The sequence below is a fragment of the Bufo gargarizans genome, chromosome 10, assembly GCF_014858855.1.
Source record: "Bufo gargarizans isolate SCDJY-AF-19 chromosome 10, ASM1485885v1, whole genome shotgun sequence".
NCBI classification, from domain to species: Eukaryota; Metazoa; Chordata; class Amphibia; order Anura; family Bufonidae; genus Bufo; species Bufo gargarizans.
The window spans coordinates 56281450-56303682 of NC_058089.1; the positions used below are offsets into that span (position 1 = coordinate 56281450).

General features: G+C 45.7%; 1 protein-coding gene across 2 annotated transcripts in view; it reads left to right on the top strand.

The window, feature by feature from the left end:
- Window positions 1-22233, top strand: part of CCDC34 (coiled-coil domain containing 34) — a 42940-nt gene that overhangs the window by 15392 nt on the left and 5315 nt on the right. For both annotated transcript variants that reach the window (XM_044270671.1, XM_044270673.1), the window contains exons 5-6: window positions 11098-11256; window positions 20414-20555. In XM_044270671.1, the coding sequence (XP_044126606.1) occupies window positions 11098-11256; window positions 20414-20555 (301 nt within the window). The remainder of the gene's footprint in view (window positions 1-11097; window positions 11257-20413; window positions 20556-22233) is intronic.

Here is a 22233-nt window from a genome sequence, read left to right on the forward strand (position 1 = left end):
CAGAAGTGAAGGAACATTTGTCAGCAATGAATGGAGAACAGATGGGTTTGAGTCACACGTCTCAGAGTCATATGAGAAGTATGCAAAGTCCGGCCGCCGAAAGAACTGAAACCGTACATTTCCCATCAATCAACCGAGACTGTAGATTGTACCCGACACTGTTGTTCTAGTATCGCACGTACCCCGCAGACAACCCGATAATGGCGCGGTCCTGATGATTTCCCAAAAGTGGACGGTTTAATATGATAAGATAAAGTCGGACAACAAAAGCCTTTTAATCTGGCGCCTTTTCCCCTAAGTCGCTCCGTCCTGAGAGCTCCAGCTGGGTTGCATAAGGTCGCGGTCACCTATCTGAATGGAGCTTTACAAGAGCATCCACATAAGGATTAAGCTCCATCTGCATTCGCAGGGTTAATACTTGACCTTTTTTTTTCTTTTTTTCGCGTCATGTGAATGGAGCTTAAAATATCGGACTAGATGGAGAATGTCAGCAAATCGGAGGAGGATTTAGGTGCGCAGTCCTGAATATTACTATACCAGGGGTTGTCCAGTCTACAGATATCGATGGCCTTTTCTCAGGGTAGGTATCAATATCGGATCGGTGGGCGTCTGATCACCGGAAACTATACAGGCGGAAGCAGAAGGCTCCATCCACTGTGTAGTTTCCAGAGCACCACAGCTTAGCTCCCGTTTCCCAAATGAGTGGGTTCAACCGATGTCCATCTAAGGCTAGCTTCACACTCGCGTTTTGGCTTTCCGTTTCTGAGATCCGTTCAGGGCTCTCACAAGCCGTCCAAAGCGGATCAGTTTTGCATTCTAAATGGAAAAGAATCCGCTCAGAATGCATCAGTTTGCCTCCGTTCAGTCACTTTCCGCTCTGGAGGCGGACACCAAAAAACTGCCTGCAGCGTTTTTTCTGTCCTCGATGTGGTGCGGAGCAAGACGGATCCGTCCTGGCACACAATTTCTCTCAACGGATCCGTCCCCCATTGACTTTCAATTGTGTTCAAGACTGACCTGTCATGGCTATAGAAGACATAATACAACCGGGTCCGTTCACGACGGATGCAGACGGTTGTATTATTGTGACTGAAGCGTTTTTACAGATCCATGACGGATCCGCAAAAACCGCTAGTGTGAAAATAGCCTAATACATAGGGGTCAGCTTTACTGTGTATTCACATGACGCTGTCCGCCATCTGTATGGACTTTGTCTCAAAAAACGATTTGACCGCCCCGTTACAGATGCATTTAAAGGTGTTGTTTCACTTCAGCAAATAGCATTTATCACGTAGAGAAAGTTACTACAAGGCACTTACTAATGTATTGTGATTGTCCATGTTGCCTCCTTTGCTGGCTGGATTCATGTTTTCCATCGCATTATACGCTGCCTGTATCCAGGGGTTATGACCACCCTGTAATCCAGCAGCAGTGGTCGTGCTTCCACACTGTAGGAAAAAGCGCTGGCCTCTCTGGTGGCTGGGACCGTGCGAGCACGCATGCGCAGCAGATCCCGTCCACCTCATATCTGCAGCGGTGGTCGTAACCCCTGGAAACGAGCAGTGTATATTGTGATTGAAAAATGAATCCAATATGGACAATCACAATACATTAGTAAGTGCCTTGTATTAACCTTCTTTACGTGATAAATGCCATTTGCTGAAGTGGACGACCCCTCTAACGCAGTAATGCGCTTGGCGCTGGCACTTTGGGATGAACGGGCGCTTGCAGTAGTGGTTGATGGACCTTCTTGGGGATTTGTGCAGTAATACAAGTATTTTTTAGCTTTCGTCATCGCGCCGTGATGCTGTATAGTCCTCGGCTTGTTGCAGCACGTGCGTAGGTCTATGTACACACCAGGTAAAGGCTGTCTCGTACTGCTAAGCGTCCAGCTACGGCCATTTTTAGTCCTTCGCACGGCGCGATCTGTCACACCGCGGTGTGTACACAACTGCAGGGCGAGCATTTATGGAGTACGTGGGGAGGCGTGCGGTGCATGTTCAGACACAGCATTGGTATGTAAAGGTGTGACTGCTTTATGAGTCGAGCCCAGCCTATCGTGTGCTTGTGGAAACAATAGCATTGTGGAGCATAGTCGTCAGGTTATACAGTAACCCCGGCCATTGTTCATTGGTGCTGCGAACACGATGCACGGTAAATTATTAGAATGATTTATAAAATGGCTTGGATCCTGCCAATACCTCCTCTGATCTCGCATGCGGTGCCATAAATTTAAATGATGCGCGCAGTCTCCTAAAAGTATTAATGCCTCCTTCTTAATCATTAAGACATTAGCTTCGTATTACCTTCTTACTATTGGGGGTGTGTAGGATTAGTCAAACATAGATAATTCTTCCAGAAACAGCGCCTCCCCTGTCTATAGGTTGTCGCTGGTATTGCAGCTCGCTCTGATCTATTGAACTAAACGGGGCTTAGCTGCAATACCACACACAGCCTGTGGACAGTTGTGGCGCTGTTTCTGTATAAACCTTTTAAAGGGGTTGTCCTGTTTCCTATATTGAAGATAACAAGTGCTGCGCTCTCTTCAAACAGCTGATCGGTGGGGGTTCGTCTCCCGGCATCAGATATTGATGATCTATACCAGGGATGCTCAACCTGCGGCCCTCCAGCTGTTGTAAAACTACAACTCCCACAATGCCCTGCTGTAGGCTGTTCGGGCATCCTGGGAGTTGTAGTTTTGCAACAGCTGGAGGGCCGCAGGTTGAGCATGCCTGATCTATACTGTCTATCAATATAGGAAACTGGCCAGGCCCCTTTAAAGATGTTATCCCATGAGCAGTTTTTATCACCTGCCCACAGGATAGGTCATAAATGTCAGATTCGTGGAGGTCCCCAGTGATCCCGAGAATGGGGGTCCTGGAGTCTCCAGCCTGAATGGCACAGTAGTATGTGTGCTGGTCCACCGCTCCAGTCACTTCTATGGTACTGATGATGCTCCGGAGCAGTTGACCGACGTGCTCTCTTGCTCCATTCAGACAGGGCACTTTGGGACTCCTGATCTCAGTCACTGAGGTCCCAGCGGTTAAACCCCCAGCGATTCGATGTTGATCACCTATCCTGTGGATAAGTGATAAAGGCTCTTTATTAGAAGACTCCTTTAAAGGGAACCTGTCACCCCACTAAACTGTTTTTTTTTTTTTTTTTTTTTTTTTTTTGGTGTACTTATAACCCCTATCCTGCGATATTGCCATACCTTATGTTATTAATTAATTTTCGTTCAGTAGATTTTGCAAAAAAAGTACTTTCATTATATGCTAAGTACCTTTCTACCAGCAAGTAGGGCGTCTACTTGCTGGTAGCAGCTGCAATAAAAACCGCCCCCGTACTTTTTTTGCTAAATCTACTGAACGAAAATTATTAAAAACATAAGGTATGGCAATATCGCAGAATAGGGATTATAAGTACACACAAAAAAAAATAAAAAAAAATCAGTTTAGTGGGGTGACAGAAGCCCTTTAAAGGGAACCTGTCACCGGGATTTTGTATATAGAGCTGAGGACATGGGTTGCTAGATGGCCGCTAGCACATCCGCAATACCCAGTCCCCATAGCTCTGTGTGCTTTTATTGTGTAAAAAAAAAACGATTTGATACATATGCAAATTAACCTGAGATGAGTCCTGTATGTGAGATGAGTCAGGGACAGGACTCTTCTCAGGGTAATTTGCATATATATCAAATCGTTGTTTTTTTACACAATAAAAGCACACAGAGCTATGGGGACTGGGTATTGCGGATGTGCTAGCGGCCATCTTCTCAGCTCTATACACAAAATCCCGGGGACAGGTTCCCTTTAAGCATCGGTAAGTCACATGTTATACCTTCTCCAACTAAGGCTACTTTCACACCTGCGTTTTCAATTTCGCTATTGAGATCCTATTCATTGTCAATGGGGACAAAACTGAACTGAACGAAACAAAATGCTCCAAAAAGCATTCCATTCCGTTTGGTTGCGTCCCCATAACGGACATAAAAACGCTGCAATGTGGTGCGGAACAAGACGGATCCGTCCTGACACACAATGTAAGGGCTCATGCACACGAACGTATTTTCTTTCCGTGTCCGTTCCGTTTTTATGCGGACCATATGTGGAACCATTCACTTCAATGGGTCGCAAAAAAACTGAATTTACTCCGTGTGCATTCCGTTTCCATATGTCCGTATTTCCGTTCCGCAAAAAAATAGAACATGTCCCATTGTTGTCCGCATTACGGACAAGGATAGTACTTTTCTATTAAGGGGCCAGCTGTTCCGTTCCGCAAAATACTGAATGCACACGGATGTCATCCGTATTTTTTGTGAATCCGTTTTTTGTGGACCGCAAAATACATACGGTCGTGTGCATGGGGACGGATCAGTTTTCTCTGATGCAATAGAAAATGAATCCGTCCCCCATTGACTTTCAAGGGTGTTTTATGACGGATTCGTCTTGGCTATAGAAGACATAATGCATCCGGATCCGTTCATGACGGATGTATGCGGTTGTATAATTGTAACGCAAGCATTTTTGCAGATCCATGACGGATTCGCAAAAACCGCTAGTGTGAAGGTAGCCTAAAACGGTCATTATAAGGCCCCCTGCACACGAACGTGTGCGCCCCGTGGTCTTGCTGCGGGCCGCAATGCACGGGCACAGTCCGTGGGGCAGCCGCAGCAGATCGCGGACCCATTCACTCTAATTGGTCCGCGATCCGGCCGTTCCCCAAAAATGGGACATGTTCTATCTTTTTGCAGAATGGAAGTACGGGACGAAACCCCACGGAAGCACTCCGTAGTGTTCCGTTCCGTGCTTCCGTTCCGCACCATTCCGCATGTCCAGATTTGTGGACCCATTGAAGTGAATGGGTCTGCATCCGTGATGCGGAATGCCCACGGAACGGCACCAGTGTCTTGCGGATCTGCAAATGCGGTCCGCAATACGGCAACGTTCGTGTGCAAGAGGCCTAAGAGTCCTAACTTAGGCTCTGTTCACACCGCGGCAGAACACAGATGCCTTCAGCTGCCAAGTGCACATCTAACAGGTCAGCCAGTGTCATAGGTAAAAATCTGCTGATCTGATCTGTCCTTTAAAAGGGGTTGTCCATGATTAGAAAAACATGGTTGCCTTCTTAAAAAAAACAGCATCACCCCTGTCCCCAGGTTGTGTACGGTATTGCAGCTGTGAGCCATTGACTCCAATGGAGCCGAGCTACAATACCAGAAGCAACCTATAGATGAGGGTGGCTCTGTTTTTGGAAGAGAGGAACCATGTTTTTGTAATCCTGGACAGCCCCTTTAATCAAAATGATAAAGATGGCAATTTATGGGAACGATTCTGCAGTCTTTGGACCTTGCCATAGACACAATGTGGGTTGTGGAGCCATTGAGTTGTAGTGTGAAACATGTTCCTCCATTGATCTAGAAGAAGATCCTGCTCCAAGTTTAGACGGCAGCGCTCGGCTTCCTGGCTCCTGATGTTTCTTCGAAGTTCCCCTGCTTCCTCTTTGATCATATGTTTTCCTATTTATGCTCATGATGATTATTATTATTATAATGGTTGGCTGACTTCCGTGACAAAAGGAACTTCATGCAAAAGTGAGAAGGTAAATCCGTGAAGTATACAAGCCCTCGTTCTTTGATGTATCCGGCTTTGTCGGGGGAGATAAAGCAGATCTTTGAACAGGACGTGTTTTCTTCTCAATCACGACTATGGTATAGAAGTCCAAATGACGGGCGGCATGCAACAGCTTGCCGGTGGTTCCAGTATTGTGAGAGAAATTAACAAGTCCATGTTCACGTCATACAATGTACACAATCTGACTCCAAGTATACATAGATATATGGGAGAAGAACAATGAGCAGCCGCCCAGGCAAACACTGCGCTTTACAAATGACCTGTCTGAAAGGAATTTCTTCAGGGTTTTTTCTTGATTCAGCCATGCGGCTATTGAACGAAGCTGCTAAATCTCTGCCCGTCGTTCCACTAGATTTATGGGCTGTCATTTTCTCATCTAAGCGTCTTGATTTCTGGAGAACCTGTATTATGCACGTACCAAGGATTTCTATAGATGTGTTACCTTTCAGTGACAGACCTGGAAATATCATAAATGTAGTCATTTTCTTCTTCCGTCACAGTGTTAGTTAAGGACTTGTCAGTAAATGTTGGAAAAAATTGTGTATCTGGAGGCGTTAGACTTTGCATTTTTGGGCAGCTGAAGAAAGCCCATTGCTCCTTGGTATCGGCTACATTAGATTGACTGGAGTGTTTTTCACTGGGATTGCAGATAGTACATCCCAAACTATGGTTGGCCACGTGCACCAGATAAATAATGGCATAACCCACCAGTTTTGGCAGAACCAGTTGACCATCTAATATCAGAGGAGACCGGGTTGTTGGATCTTTTTGTTCTCGGTGACATAAGCTGAGGTATCTAGCAGTGGCTCTCCTCTTTCCCTGTTCAGGACACATACATGCATGGGGTCCAGGAGAACTAGCCATTGGCAGATCAAGCATTTTGGCCAGTAGCAATCGAATGTGTATGGTGGGCTTGTCTCACATCTTCATCATACATGTCTCCAGTCTTGATAACCTCAGAAACACTTTCATGGTTTGGTTGCATTATCTGATAGCAGCTTATGGGGGGAAAAAATCCCTTTATTTTATTTTTTTCAATCTTGGCTTGCAAAGTGTTCTTCTAGCCTGCTACAGATGGGTTCATGATTTCATCATCTCCTTGATCAATGTCCAGCCCAAACATCTGTATAAAGCAATATCCTGTCTCATGGCAACATCTATTCTCTTCTGCTCAATTTAGGTATATACCCACAAATCCTCTACCTGTTCCCAAATGAAATGTATTTTTTTTCCTTTAATATATTGGGTGCTTTTCTTCAAATGTGTCTAAACCTGGTCTCTAAAATTCCAAGTACTACTTTGTTCTTCTCTGCTCAAGGGGTAAGAGGGATCTGCTTGACTAGACACCTTAATGGATACCTATCAGTTTAACAGACTTTTAACATTTCGTAGTGACCCTTCAGAACTTTTGAGACCCCCGCCTGTTGCTAAAACGAGTAGGAAGAAGCGCTCGGCTAAGTGCTGTGCCCTCTCTTTTCTGCTCTGCTTGGTGCTTTTTAGACCTTCTATGAATCTGTAGACCACTCGGTCGGCTATCTGAGGACAGCTGAAAAGAAATGAAAGGGGCACCACTCTCATCTTTGTATTTACAATCCTTGGGGGTCTTCTCACCTGGACCCCACCAATCAAAACTTCTGGTGTCACTACCCCATATTAGATTTTTGTTAAAAAGGTAGGTACGTCTTAGTTTCGTTTCTAGAATGTTATGGCCTAAAGGGAACCTGTCCTCAACTTTATGCTAACCGCACTGAGGGCAGCATAAAATAGTGACAGAAATGCTGATTTCAGCGGTGTGTTACTAATGAGCTGAAAGTAAGTGGTTGCTGAGAACCAGCATCATAATCATTGCAGCCCAGGCCTTGAAAAGAGTCAAATCTACTTGAGAAGAGTCCTGGTTATTCAGAATCTCCTGCTCGCTCACCCATCTGCTGATGATTGTCAGTTCTCTCCTTGAGAGAAAGGGAGAAAACTAGGTTTTAGACTGTCAATCATCAATAGGTGGGCAGGGAGAGCAGGAGTTCATGAATAACCAGGACTCTTCTCAGGTGGCCGTGACTCTTTTCCAGGCCCAGTCTGCAATGATTGTGATGTTGGTTCTCGGCAAACACTTAATTTTAACTTTTAAATGACAGACTGCTGAAACCTGTCTCTACTTTATTCCGCCATTAGTATGGGCAGCATAAAGTTGATGACCGGTTACCTTTAAGGTGCCCAACATTCATTGCTGCTCAGATGAACGCTGTTCCGTACTTGTGCATGTTGAGTTTGGCCGAACGTGCTTATGTTTTCAATATTGGTGGGTTCACAAGCTAACTTGTGTTGGTCCATATGTCTAAAGGTGCCCAATTCTTTTCTCCTTTTGAGCTTTGGTCATAAAGGTCTGCTGGTCTAGAAGAAAGGCCTGGATGCCTTCAGTTGATCCAGGAATTTATTGTAATTATCATATTTGGAGTGGGGAAGGAATTTTTCCCCTAGCGTGGTAATTGGCGCCCACCTCATAGGGTTTTTTTTCCTTCCTATGGATCAACACAGTTGGATTACAGGATGGTCCATTAGACACATGGACCAATTATTTTCCGATTTTTGAGAATTCGGTATGGTGATAAAGGTCTGCTGGTCTTGAGGTGGCCTTGCTGGTCTAGAAGAAGGGCCTGGATGCCTTCAGTTGATACAGGAATTTATTGTAATTGTCATATTTGAAGTCGGGAAGGATTTTTCAATGTGGAAATTGGCGCCAGCCTCAAGGTTTTTTTTTTTTTTTTTTTTTTTGCCCTTCCTCTGGATCAACACAGTAGGAGTACAGGATGGACTTGATTGTCCTGTCTTTTCCATCCCCTGTAACGTTTACTGGACCAAGGTTACATTCAATCAATGTGATATCATGGTTGAATATTTTTGAAGAAACCTAAATTCCCAGTGAATGATGGAAAGAAAAATACCACCCGTCCTCGCTTTATTCTTTTACCTCCATGAGCGGGAATCTTAACGTGTGGGATCATTTACCAGAGATGACTGCATGAGTTATTGCCGGGCATTGTTTTAAAACCCTATGATTAAAGGATTACGGTGCTTTATCTAAAAAAGCCATCTTGGAAAACAGTGTTGCCTATAAATTTTTATAAAGTATGTGAAAGATTGTTTTATATGTATTCGGATTGCGTATTATATGTACCAGGTGTTTCCACATAGCAGAAGATGAGGCATGAAGCCGGCAGAGAGCTATGCGACAATAAAAGGAGATGCAATTATCTCCGCTGGCGAACAGCCAGTCTTCTAGTGCAGCTATTAGTTAATGCGGCTCCAAGAAACTGGTGGGGCCATTCGCCAAGGGTATAATTAGCAAATCAGAAGCTTCAGTCAATGTCATGAAATTGTTTGGGCTCTCCTGAATGTAAAGCAGCAGAACAAATAAAATAGGAAGCGAGGGATTACACGGAGACATGAAATGCTCTAAATGAATGGAACTGAATGAATCACTTTAAAAAAAATAAGTATTTTTGTTCACTTTTTTTTTCGCCTGGGGAATGAGAGGGAAGTGTAAGGTAGCGTGCAGGGCACCCAAAAACAATTCTATAAATGTGCGGGAATTGCGCGGAAGAAAATCTAATTTCCTTTTGCTGTGTTTGAGAAAATATTCTGATAGAATATTTTTTATTTTTTTACTGTGTTGAGTACATAGTACATTCCTAGGGGTAAAAGTTTGAAGCGAGGAATATATAGTTATGTGTGCAGTCATCCTGCAGTGATGGGTGCCAGATTATCAGATAGTCAGGATTGTCGGAAAGTTCTAGAAAAGTGTATTAAAAACTTTCAAGAAGAGTGGCCAAACTATGATTTTATGAAGTTACGTGGCTATTACTCGTTAGGCTGACCATTCACATTGGATTAAAGGGGTTGTCCGCATTTTACTATTAATGACCTATCCTCCGTATCCGAACAGTGGGGGTCTGACGCCCAGCACCCCCTCCGGTCACCTGTTTGAAGAGAAGGCAGCTCTCGTACGAGCAATGCCTTCTCTGCTCTGTTTACCTGCTCGTTGTAGCAATTGCAGTGGAATTGCAAGTATGGCGTCCCCATTCACTTCTATGGGACGGCTCTGTAATAGACACTTGAACAGACAGAGCCGTCCCATAGAAGTGAATGGGGACGCCATACTTGTAATTACACCTGTTTATTACTGCATTGGCTGTGGCGAGCAGGTAAACACAGCAGTGAAGGCAGTGCTCGTACGAGAGCTGCCTTCTCTTCAAACAGATAATCGGCTGGGGAGCCGCCGATCTGATATTGATGACCTAACTCCTTTAATGTTGGCTGCACCCTTCCCCCCCCCCCCCCCCAAAAAAAAAGAGGGGCTCAGCACTTTCCGTTCTGTAGAGATAACTTCTTAGCAGTCATTTTTATTGTCCTCACAGGAAGGGTTACACAGATGGTCAGAGCTCCATGCACAATGACCTCTGCCCAGGTTACAGAGCATGCCCACAACACTCACACTACAGAAGTCAGAGTTATCTCTAGAATAGGCTCCCATGGTCCATCTGTGAATGCTGTTAAAGGGGTCATCCCATGAATAATGTAATAAATGAAAATCATACATGACGACCTCTTTCTAACAAAGCAAGAACCAGCCCTGTACCTCACAGGGATCCAGAGATCTCCCCATTCATTGCTCCAATTGTTCTGCTAGATTTATTTTTAAGCTGGCAGCTTAGAGGGCATGTCCTTTCTGCTGCAGCCGGTGACATTTGAAGGTTGGAACTGGGCATGTGCTTCCGTCTCAGTGGGCAGGACATAAAAATTAGAAAAAGAGCAAACAGCAGGTGGCGCTGTGCTGATACATTTCATTGTATAACTCAGTAGCTATAAAACATTTTAAGATTAGAAAACAGAATATTTTTCAAAATCTGGTTTTAATTAGTACAAAAATTTAGCTAATACATTGCCATTAAATGGGTGGTCTCATGAGCCTATTATGGCATATGGACATCAAAAAGGAAGGGGGGTTGCTTGCTTGGGAGCCTCTCCGTGAACCAGAACAGAAAGCTGCTCTATGAGTGTAGCTCCTGCTCTAGTGGACTCATGTCTATTACATGAATATTCATTCATCCTGTAGTGGAAATGTCTTGCTGGTTGCCGAAATGTCTTGCTGGTTTGCCAAGATTGCCGGGTGGGGACCAGGTGATCGTAACGGGGGCCACATTCTGAATTGTGCATTGTCATGATGTTATGTAGTATGGGAGATTTCATCTTCACCAAGGACCTGGGGTTGCATGTTCTGAGAAGGTCGAGTTTGATGTTGACATTGTTGGTTCTGTGTGTCGGCTCGTGTAACTTATCATTTCCGCATGTTCTTAGCTGTAGGATATATACAGTGTAAACCTTTCTAAAAATCGGAGATGACTATTATATTTGGTGCTGAAAGCTGTCAGCTCTGGAGGAAGTGACCGTGTTATTCTTTCTCACGCAGGAAAGAAAAGAGAAGGAACAAAAACTTCTCAAAGAGAAGCAGGAAAAGGAGTCTGAAGACCAGCAGAAACGTCTAATAGAAGAGAAGAGTAGGGAGCGCTACCAAGGATGGCTGAAGAAGAAGAAAGAAGAGGAGCAGGAGAGGAAGAGGAGGCAAAAGGTATGTCTCATGTGATGCCCAAAACTAATTTGAACACTTCAAGTATTGGGGTGCAAGTTCTCCAAAAACATTGCATTGAGAAGCTTTCCACCTGGAAAAATCCTACCCACCTGTATTTTCAGTTTGTAGTTCCCTCCTGGAGTTCCATAATAATTTATACCCTACCATCATGATAGGGGATGTGTCTGATCAGCGGAGGTCCAACCACCGGGACCCCTGCTAATCACTAGAAGGGGACCCTTGTTCCACATTTGAGTGGATCAACGGACATGTGTGCATGTTCTCCACTCCTTGGGGATGCTGGAGATAGCCATGTGCTTGTACTCCACTATCTCCAGAAGCTCTATGGAGTTGAATGGAGCTGTGGACATGCTTGTGTGTCTGCCACTCCATTCAACCAGGGAATGCACCTTCTAGTGGTTGGCAGGGGCAGGGGATCGTTTTGATGGGACAACCCCTTTAATGGCAAATTGTATTGTATAGCACTCTGCCACAAAAGGGTGGACCCAGAATGACAACTTATCTGATCGCAGGGGTCCAACCACTAGAACCTCATCGATCATGAGACTGTAGGTCCTATGTCCTCTGTATGAATGAAGCAGTTGTTGATCACGTGCACTGGCGCCCCATTCAAAGTCTATGGGACGGCTGATGGTAGCGGAGTACAGCACTAGACTATCTCCGGCAGTCCCATAGAGTTTAAATGGACCGAATGTGCACATGCTGAATCTCTGCTCCATTCAAACAGGGTATGCAGAACCCCCTTTACTGTGATGGGTGATACGCCGTTGTTTTGCAACAACCCCTTTAAAGAGCTAAATTACTTCTTTAGTAGTGAGACCGTAATACGGAAAGAAAAGTGTTACATAGGAGAAAGGAAGTCACAGGGATAAACTAGAAAATGAATAGAAATAATAAAATAATCACAATGAATAACCCCATAAAATCTAACCGGTTCCCCATGGGCCATCCTCTATGAGCACATTTCTCGTTAATGTCATTGGGGGATGTAGCACCATGGGTATACGCCCAGCTACCACTAGGAGGCGACACTAGATATTAAAAAGGTTGGCTCCGCCCAGGTGGGCTATAGCCTCTCCACAGACACTAGGCTAATTAGTTATAGTCTAGTGTCCGTAGGACGCAGACATGACCTGCACTTCTCCTGCAGTTCTTGCTGCTACTTTTTTAATATTTTTTTTTATTTTCACTTTAAAGGTGCAGGTTTTATCCTGCAGCAGGGGGTCTTCATTGTGGAGGTCCACTTTAGTAGCACCCCCTGCGGGCGCTCGGTGCCTTGCCAGTCACTCAGTTCCCCATTACTGCATCCGCAGTGGAGTACCGGTAATCCCACTCTAGTGCGAGTTTACCGAAGGGGTGACCCTGCGGTACCCGAAGACGCCAGATGGTGAGTATGCTCCCTACCCTAGTTAGGGACTCCTTCCCTCCCATCCATCCATCCATACTTAATCGTGGTCCCCTCCCCCCGGCTATCCTTCCCTTCCTCTGCCTCCTAATTACACTAGTGCCCGGCTTGTGCCTGAACTAGTTCCCGCCTTTTTCCTGGCATCCAGGATCTCTGTGGCGCTCATTTTTGCTATCACCCCCCCCCCTTCCCTCCCCCTCTGGGCATTCCTTCCCAGCTTGTTTACCCTAAACTCTGATCAGGGGTCACCTTCTCCCCATGTGGGTCCCTCACATGCACCGTAGCCTGCGCCCATTCTCGGCTATGATGATATTATGGCGCTCTTCCCTGCCCTCATGCGGCAGCATCGGGGCCCCCGGGAGTCCTTTGCTTTCTGCCTCGTTCCATATCAGGGGGCAGAGTCCAATAGCGGCCTAGGGTCTCTCCTCATAGGTCCCACTCATCCCCTGCATCCTGGTTTTCTCCCAGGACTAGCACTGAGGGAAACGCCTCAGGTTTCTTCTGCCTCATCGGGAGACTCCTGTGCACCGATTCTGACTCAGAACAGAGCATCAGGCGGTCTTCCACCATACAGAATCTCTCTGGGTGGTCAAAGACAAATGTCCATTGAGGAACCTCTCCTCTGCAGGGTTGGTATCCCCTTAAGGGTGCTTTCACACTAGCGGCAAGGAACTCCGGCAGGCTGTTCCGGCGGGATCCGTGCTGCTGCTAGTGCACGCGTGCCCCTGGACTACCGCTCCGTCCCTATTGACTATAATGGGGGCGGGCCAGAGTTCCGGCGGCAGCCAGGAAAACATGCCAGTGTGGTGTCCCAGGTACGTATGCCTTCTCCTTCACAGGGGGGTACTTGTACCACTGCCAAATGCTGTATCCGGCAGACTTTCCTGGTTCCAATATATCTCCTTTTCAGCTGGAGTAATTTCACTGTATTCAACACACCCTCCTAGTCGGAGAGTGTTCCAGGCCACCGTATTACTTCTCCAGATGCTGTAGCCAATACACCATACTGGTGCTAGTGTGCACCATGCAACCATATTACTCCCTTATCAAGCACAGTACCTGTACCATCTTCAGATGCTACAGTCGTGGCCAAAAGTTTTGAGAATAACAAATATTGGAAAAGTTACTGCTTAAGATTTTATAATAGCAATTTGCATGTACTCCAGAATGTTATGAAGAGGGATCAGATGAATTGCATAGTCCTTCTTTGCCATGAAAATTAACTTAATCCCCAAAAAACCTTTCCACTGCATTTTATTGCTGTCATTAAAGGACCTGCTGAGTTCATTTCAGTAATCGTCTTGTTAACTCAGGTGAGAATGTTGACGAGCACAAGGCTGGAGATCATTATTTCAGGCTGATTGGGTTAAAATGGCAAACTTGACCTGTTAAAAGGAGGGTGATGCTTGAAATCATTGTTCTTCCATTGTTAACCATGGTGACCTGCAAAGAAACGCTTGCAGCCATCATTGCGTTGCATAAAAATGGCTTCACAGGCAAGGATATTGTGGCTACTAAGATTGCACCTCAATCAACAATTTATAGGATCATCAAGAACTTCAAGGAAAGAGGTTCAATTCTTGTTAAGAAGGCTTCAGGGCATCCAAGAAAGTCCAGCAAGCGCCAGGATCGTCTCCTAAAGAGGATTCAGCTGTGGGATCGGAGTGCCACCAGTGCAGAGCTTGCTCAGGAATGGCAGCAGGCAGGTGTGAGCGCATCTGCACGCACAGTGAGGCGAAGACTTTTGGAAGATGGCCTGGTGTCAAGAAGGGCAGAAAAGAAGCCACTTCTCTCCAAAAAAAAACATCAGGGACAGATTGAACTTCTGCAGAAAATATGGTGAATGGACTGCTGAGGACTGGGGCAAAGTCATATTCTCCGATTAAGCCTCTTTCCGATTGTTTGGGGCATCAGGAAAAAGGCTTGTCCGGAGAAGAAAAGGTGAGCGCTATCATCAGTCCTGTGTCATGCCAACAGTAAAGCATCCTGAGACCATTCATGTGTGGGGTTGCTTCTCTTCCAAGTGAGTGCGCTCACTCACAATTTTGCCAAAAAACACAGCCACGTATAAAGAATGGCCCCAAAACACCCTCCAACAGGAACTTCTTCCAACAATCCAACAACAGTTTGGTGAAGAACAATGCATTTTCCAGCACGATGGAGCACCGTGCCATAAGGCAAAAGTGATAACTAAGTGGCCCGGGGACCAAAACGTTGACATTTTGGGTCCATGGCCTGGAAACTCTCCAGATCTTAATCCTATTGAGAACTTGTGGTCAATCCTCAAGAGGCGGGTGGACAAACAAAAACCCACTAATTCTGACAAACTCCCAATAAGTGATTATGAAAGAATGGGTTGCTATCAGTCAGGAATTGGCCCAGAAGTTGATTGAGAGCATGCCCAGTCGAATTGCAGAGGCCCTGAAAAAGAAGGGCCAACACTGCAAATACTGACTCTTTGCATAAATGTCATGTAATTGTCGATAAAAGCCTTTGAAACGTATGAAGTGCGTGTAATTATATTTCACTACATCACAGAAACAACTGAAACAAAGATCTAAAAGCAGTTTAGCAGCAAACTTTGTGAAAACTAATATTTGTGTCATTCTCAAAACTTTTGGCCACAACTGTATAACCATTTGACCTATCCGGTACTAGTGTGCACCGTGTAGCCACATTATTCCTTCATTAGGTGAAGTACCTGTACTATCTCCAGATGCTGTAGCCATGTCTCCACTCTCTCATTATAGTGTGCACCATGCAGCCAGATTACTCCCATTCTCAGGTGGAGTATTTGTAGTATCTCCAAGTACTGTGCCCTATTGGTACAATCTGTGGCCCATACGGCTCCTGCATTACCCTTTTTCTGGCTCTAATGTGTGCTAGGCAATCATGTGGTCCCTCTTCATGCGGAGTGATGGTACCATCCCCAGATGCTGTATTCATCACTCTTTTCTGGTTCTAGTATGCATCCGGCGCCCCATTACCGTCATCCTCGGCAGTGTACTTGTACTATCTCAAGGCACTGTATCCAACAAACCATCTTTGTTGTAGTATGTACCTGGTAACCATATGTCCCCCTTACTTCTTGGGCGAAGTAGAGTTGCAATTGTTAGATCCAGCATATGGCTGGCCTGTTCAGATCTGACACCCGGTGCATTACCTCCTGACCCAAGCCCTCTGAGTGCACCAGGTCTTCTCATTGCCCCTGTACTAGGCATGATTTTTACTTTATTGCGCACTATTTAACAAGACTTCTCAGTCCTGTTATGCTCCAGACAACCACACTCCCTCCGCCATGGGCAGGTTGTTGGCTATCCTGCTAGGTTTGTTCTTTGTCAACCCTATAAAGTACTCCTGTATTCCGCACAGCCGCGTTATCCCTTTTCATGTATGGAGTACTCGCGTTGTTGTTACTGCGTCTCTGCTTTGTTTTCACAGAGTTGCATAGCCTAGTCCTGGCAGAGTACCTGGATCTCCACGGGATGCTCTATCCTGCAGGGATACGCAGCATTGTGAGCACCAGCCGCTACTGCAGTTTTAGGGTCATCGCTGGACGTCCTCTCTGATATGGCTGTGACAGGACTAGTGAGCGCCACACACCTACTTGGTGGCTGGAATTTCTGTCTCGTAGTTCTTCAATGGTCCTGGCGTTCTTGATACTCCCTTATGTTCTCTGATTAGTTGTGCTACATGACAGAAGTGCTGTTTGCTTGGACCTTGCCGTTGTCTGCACCTGTCAGTTTCTTCCCCCTTCCTCTGGGGTTTCATTGTGCTCTGGTAGCTGGTTTCCACATGTCGGTGTAGTCTCTCTTGGCTTCCCCTGGCGAATTCCGCATCCTTTTCTGACACATGGATGTCTGGCGATACTTTTACAAAATCCAGGCTGCTGTACTTGCCCCTTCCAGGGCAGTGTTCTACAGTATGCTAGTCACTACACTTAGGATGGTTGGTTAACCATGGCTGATGTTTTTATTTTTTTTTCCCCTATGGTGGATGCATTTAATTTTTCCTTTGATAATCGGGTTATTGTCCTCATGTGGTCTAGTTCTGTGGACCCTACCTGAGCCTCTGACTGGGTAATCCTGCTTGGAGTCCCTGCCCCAATGAGTCTTAGACCACCTAGCTGGCCGGTTCCCTCTGGGCAAGCTACTCATGGCATCTCTGGCCGCACATGCTCTGTATGACAGCTGCTTCTTCAGGCCCGGTTTTGTTCTTTTTCCTCCTGGGTCCCCATAGGCTTGTTTCTCTCTTGAGATTCTAACCTCTCTTCCCGTCTCCCCAGGTTCAGGTCCGGGTACCTGGGAGTTTGTTGCTCCAGTTTGCATATTACATTCATATTGGCCACTTCTGGGACGGAGCTTTCGTTCGATTTTAGAACTTTTCCTCCTTAGGCTGTTTGGAGTCCTCTCTCTTCTAGTCCGATATCTCTCAGACGAGTGTGTCTCCACTTATATCACCAGGGCCTGCGACTGGTTCCTTTTTTTACTGAGACTTCATGTGGCCAGGGATTTCTTTTGTCTTATATTTCACAGTGATATTTTATTCCAGTTTTTCTGAGGCTCGATTCTCGCCTCCTTTGTATGGGAAGCATGTCTTTACGTTCCCTTCTCCTGGCCATTACTGAGGACCCCCTTCTCCTCCAGGGGTCGGCTGCTTTCTCTGGCAGGATGGGGTTTCCACCTTCTCCTAGGGTGTTTCTCTTTTCCCACATGCCTTGCAGTGGAAGGAGGCTTGCTCCCTTCCCATGGTGAGTCTTTGCTATTCTTTCTCTCAATCGTTCAGCCTACAGTGCTTCCTTGTGTCCTCTCTACCCTGGCCTTCACATGGTGTTTGCCACGGACAGGCCATGTTTTTAGTCTGAGTTTTTTTTTCCTTGCCCGGTCCTCTTACTGGTTGGGTTCCTTTGCTTCCAGGCCTCATGGAATCGCCTTCCTTTTGCCGAGGGGTGGTCCACAGGGTCTTTCTTTAGCTTGTCTCCAGGAAGTTTTTTTTCTTGGTTCAGGACTGCCCCTGTCCTTTTCCCAGGCATTTTCTCTCCTGTCTGGTTCCCTCATGGTCTAATTTTTTCTTGTTGTGTCTGTCCTCCTATATGCAGAGCGCTAGGTCATTACCAACAGACACCTTCCGGTTGTGCTGCTTTCCTGTTTCTTCAGGGGGAGCCCTGGTTCTTCCAGATCCTTCCTCTGGCTCTCTAGTCCACACTTGTTCAACTCTCTGTTCTTGCGCAGGACATCTAGCCCTGCTCCCTATCCTCTAGCTTCTTTATTTTTCCCACCTTTGGTGGCGCTGCGTGTTGCCCTTTGTTCCTTTCTTGCATATGGCCTTTTTTCCCAGGCACTTGTTCTTGGGATCCTGGCGGCCTCGGGGACTGCTTTGGGACATCCCATGGTGCTGTGTCCCCCAATGACATTAATGAGAAAATTTGATTTTTGTACTTACCGTAAAATCCCTTTCTCGTTCAATTCATTGGGGGACACAGATCCCACTCTTTGTTTTCATTTCTCTTTCTGTCACCGGGCTGCTGTTCTTCCTTCCCCGGTCCAGGGCATGTTGGTTCTTTGCTCTTGTTTCTCTCACCTACTGCTATTGGTACAAACTGATTAACCTGGTGTCTGTGGAGAGGCTAGAGCCCACCTGGGCGGAGCCAGCCTTTTTAATATCTAGTGTCGCCTCCTAGTGGTAGCTGGGCGTATACCCATGGTGCTGTGTCCCCCAATGAATTGAACGAGAAAGGGATTTTACGGTAAGTACAAAACTAAAATTTTCACATGCACATCATGCACCTATGGAAAGAAAATATGTTAAATCAAATCTACACTAATTATTAGCTGTCTCTAGTTTTTGTCACCCTAGCACAGCTCCTATCTGCCCCTTACACCCATAGAAAAAATGTGCAGATTTGTATCTGCTTACAGATCTCATATGTGAGCTAGTAGCAGCTGGCCTTAAAGGGCATCTGTCAGCAGATTTGTCCCTATGACACCGGATGACCTGTTACATGTGCACTTGGCAGCTGAAGGCATCTGTGTTGTTCCCGTGTTCATATGTGTCTGCATTACTGAGAAAAATTACATTTTAATATATGCAAATGAGCCTCTAGGAGCAACGAGGGCGTTGCCATTACACCTAGAGGCTCTGCTCTCTCTGCAACTGCCGCACCCTCTGCACTTTGACAGAGAGGGTGTGACAGTTGCAGAGAGAGCAGAGCCTCTAGGTGTAATGGTAACGCCCTCGTTGCTCAGTAACACGGGACCAACACAGATGTCTTCAGCTGCCAAGTGCACATGTAACAGGTCAGCCAGTGTCATAGGTACAAATCTGCTGACAGACGCCCTTTAAAGGGATGATATAGATTGAGCAAAATAGTCGTGTTTGGTACATTGTAATGGGGGGGCACATATTTGTTTTTAAAGAGGATCTGTATACGTGTATTTTAGTAAACTAATAAATACTTGCATTCCCCATCACGTAACAATTCCCATAACCCTGCCCTGTGCCATTCCTCTTCCTGAAGATGTTGACAACTGGGCATCACCATTCCCCTTGTCAAAAGGCTGTGTCCCTACACTTTCTGATCGTGTCAGAATACCTAGCGACACAGCCCCCGACTTGTCAATTTATTCATAAATTGCTAGGAGGAGTAACAGATGAACGGCACAAGAGTTCTAAGAAAATACAATATAGAGTTTTACTATTTTACAAAGTATGCAAGTATTTACTAAATTGGACAGGTCCTCTTTAGGGTCCATTCACACGTCAGTATTTTTCTATATCCCGAATTTTGGTCCGTTTTTTTGCGGATCCGTCGTTCCTAAAAATGTTTTCGTATGTCATTCGTTTTTTTCGGATCCATTGACTTTGTATTGTACCAGGAACCGATTTTTGCGGATAATAATAGGACAAGTTGTATTTTTTATCGGACATGCGGAACGGAACAACGGAAACGGACAGCACACATCGTGCTGTCCGATTTTTTTCAGGACCCTTTGAAAATGAATAGGTACGCAAAAAACAGAACGGATCCGGAAAGAAACAACGGACGTGTGAATGGACCCTAAAGGATAGGCCATCAATGCTGTTTTTCAGGAAACCCCTTTTAAGAAATGTCATGCGTCATGTAGAAATGACCTGTGTAGAATTTTTCTTTCCATACTTTTCCCTTTCTGGGTGAGTATAAAATAGTTTCTTGCTGAGCAGGTAAGGGAAAGCCCTCGAGCTGTAATTAATATGTAATTTTCTTTGTGGTGACTGGACTAGCCCTTCCGAGACAGTCATTTTTTACTATTTTGTGGGCGCAGCGCATTCCAATGACCATGAATTACAGTCCCTCCTGGAAATGGAGAGGATATTAATACGTTCCATGAATACATTTATGGAGCGTTTGTAAAATGGCAAATGGGAAACCACACTGAAGTCTAAGGCCTTGAGGGAGGTCCGCAGAGCAGCCGACATATTTCTTAATGAGCTGTGCACTGATCAGAAACAGACCTGACCTTCCAGATTGCAGATTTTCAGAGAATAGACATCCCACCAGCTGCTATGGGAGAAGCGTCCATTGCACTCATGACATGGTGCAACTAGCTGGAACCTGCATCCCAGAGGAGAGGTCTACAACATGTCCGCTGCTGTATTTGACACCATCCCTTGTTCATGATGGAGGTTATTAGGAGGAGGGGGCCGGGGGCAGATCTCATGAGGTCAATTGGTATCTGATGTGTTCTTGTGCAGGAAGAAGAGGAGAAACGTTTAGCCGAGCAGAAAGAGAAGAAGGAGAAGGCAGAGCAGATCTTCAAGGAGTGGGTGGAACAGGCCAAAAACAAACCACGACCGACGCTCAACAGCTATGGCTATGTCAACGGGAAATTGACAGGTGTGTACTAGAGTGGGCTTCAAATACCCCTGATTGTTTGTGTTCTAAGGTTTCCCCGAAGAGAGAACATATGTGGTAAAGACCTAAAGGGAACCTGTCATCAACGTTATGCTGCCCTCACTGAGGGCAGCATAAAATAGTGACAGAAATGCTGATCTCAGTGGTGTGTCACTCATGATCTAAAACTAAGTGGTTGCTGAGAACCAACATCACAATCATTGCAGCCCAGGCCTGGAAAAGAGTCAAATCTACCTGAGAAGAGTCCTGGTTATTCATAATCTCCTGCTCTCCTCTCCCATCTGCTGATGATTGGCGGTTCTCCTAGAGAGAAAAGGAGAAAACTAGGTAGAAGACTGTCAGTCATCAGCAGCAGAGCAGGAATTCATGAATATCCAGGACTCTTCTCAGGTGGCCGGGACTCTTTTCCAGGCCCAGTCTGCAATGATTGTGATGTTGGTTCTCGGCAACCACTTACTATTAACTTTTAAATGACAGACGGCTGAAATCAACTCACCTGTCTATACTTTATTCTGCCGTTAATATGGTCAGCATAAAGTTGATGACGGGTTCCCTTTAAGTCACCCGTGAGATCCTCAATATATAACATTGGGCAGATGTATCAAAACTGATGCAAAGCAAAAGTGGAGGAGCCCTACAATGCAGTCTGGGTCATTAAAGGGGTTGTCCCACGAAGAAAACTTATCCCTAATCTGCAAGATGGGGGCTATGTGTTTGATCACAGGAGGTGTGACCGCGTTGTTCATGGAGTAACCCTGGGTTCACACCTGAGCGTTTGAGACGCGCATTTTACGCGCGTATTTGTCGCGCGTTTTTATGCAAGTTTTTTGCAATAGTAAACGCGCGTTTGTGTGATTGACTGCAGTGTTGTCCAATGAGTCTATGGCCAAAACGCGCGACAAACACCACAAAAAAAGCTCAAGAACTTGTTTATGCGTCGGGCGTTTTACAGCGCGTTCAAACGCGCTGTAAAATGCTCAAGTGTGAACCAGGGCCATAGGGAAGCATTGGTTTTCACGTGTTGAGCGTTTTACAGCGCGTTTATTATTATTATTATTATTATTATTATTATTATTATTTTATTTTTTTACCCAGGCCGAAGATTAGAATAATTATTGGGGATGTGAGGTCATATGAGCGGGCGATCACGTTGTTTATGCAGCACATAAAACTTTATGCGCCAGCAGCACATGGCACCGTGTAAATAGGAACTTTTTATACAGATCGGTACAGGGCTGACACCCCCGCAGGTCAGCTGTTTGAGAAGGCATTGGTGCTAGCAGTAGTGCCATGGCCTTCTCTGTTCTCACCAAGCACAGCGCAGTCCATTTGATAGCGTCTATCAATGTGGCTGAGCTGTGCCTAGGTCATGTGACTGATGAACATGATGTCACGTGGCCTAGGGAAAGCAGCAAGAAAGCCGTGGCGTTACTGCGAGTGCCGGTGCTTTCTCAAACAGCTGATTTGGGAGCGGGGGGAGGGGGAGGATAAGTCATCAGTAGTGTTGAGCGAATCGAGCTTCAGATCATAGATCCTAAGTTGATTCGGTCAACCACTTAGATTTTAATGCTGTTTCCAAACAGCATTAAAATGTATTGCCTCCGTGGAAGCAAAATTCGTTTTAGCTGAAGTTGCGCGAGACTTCGGTGAATTAATTTGG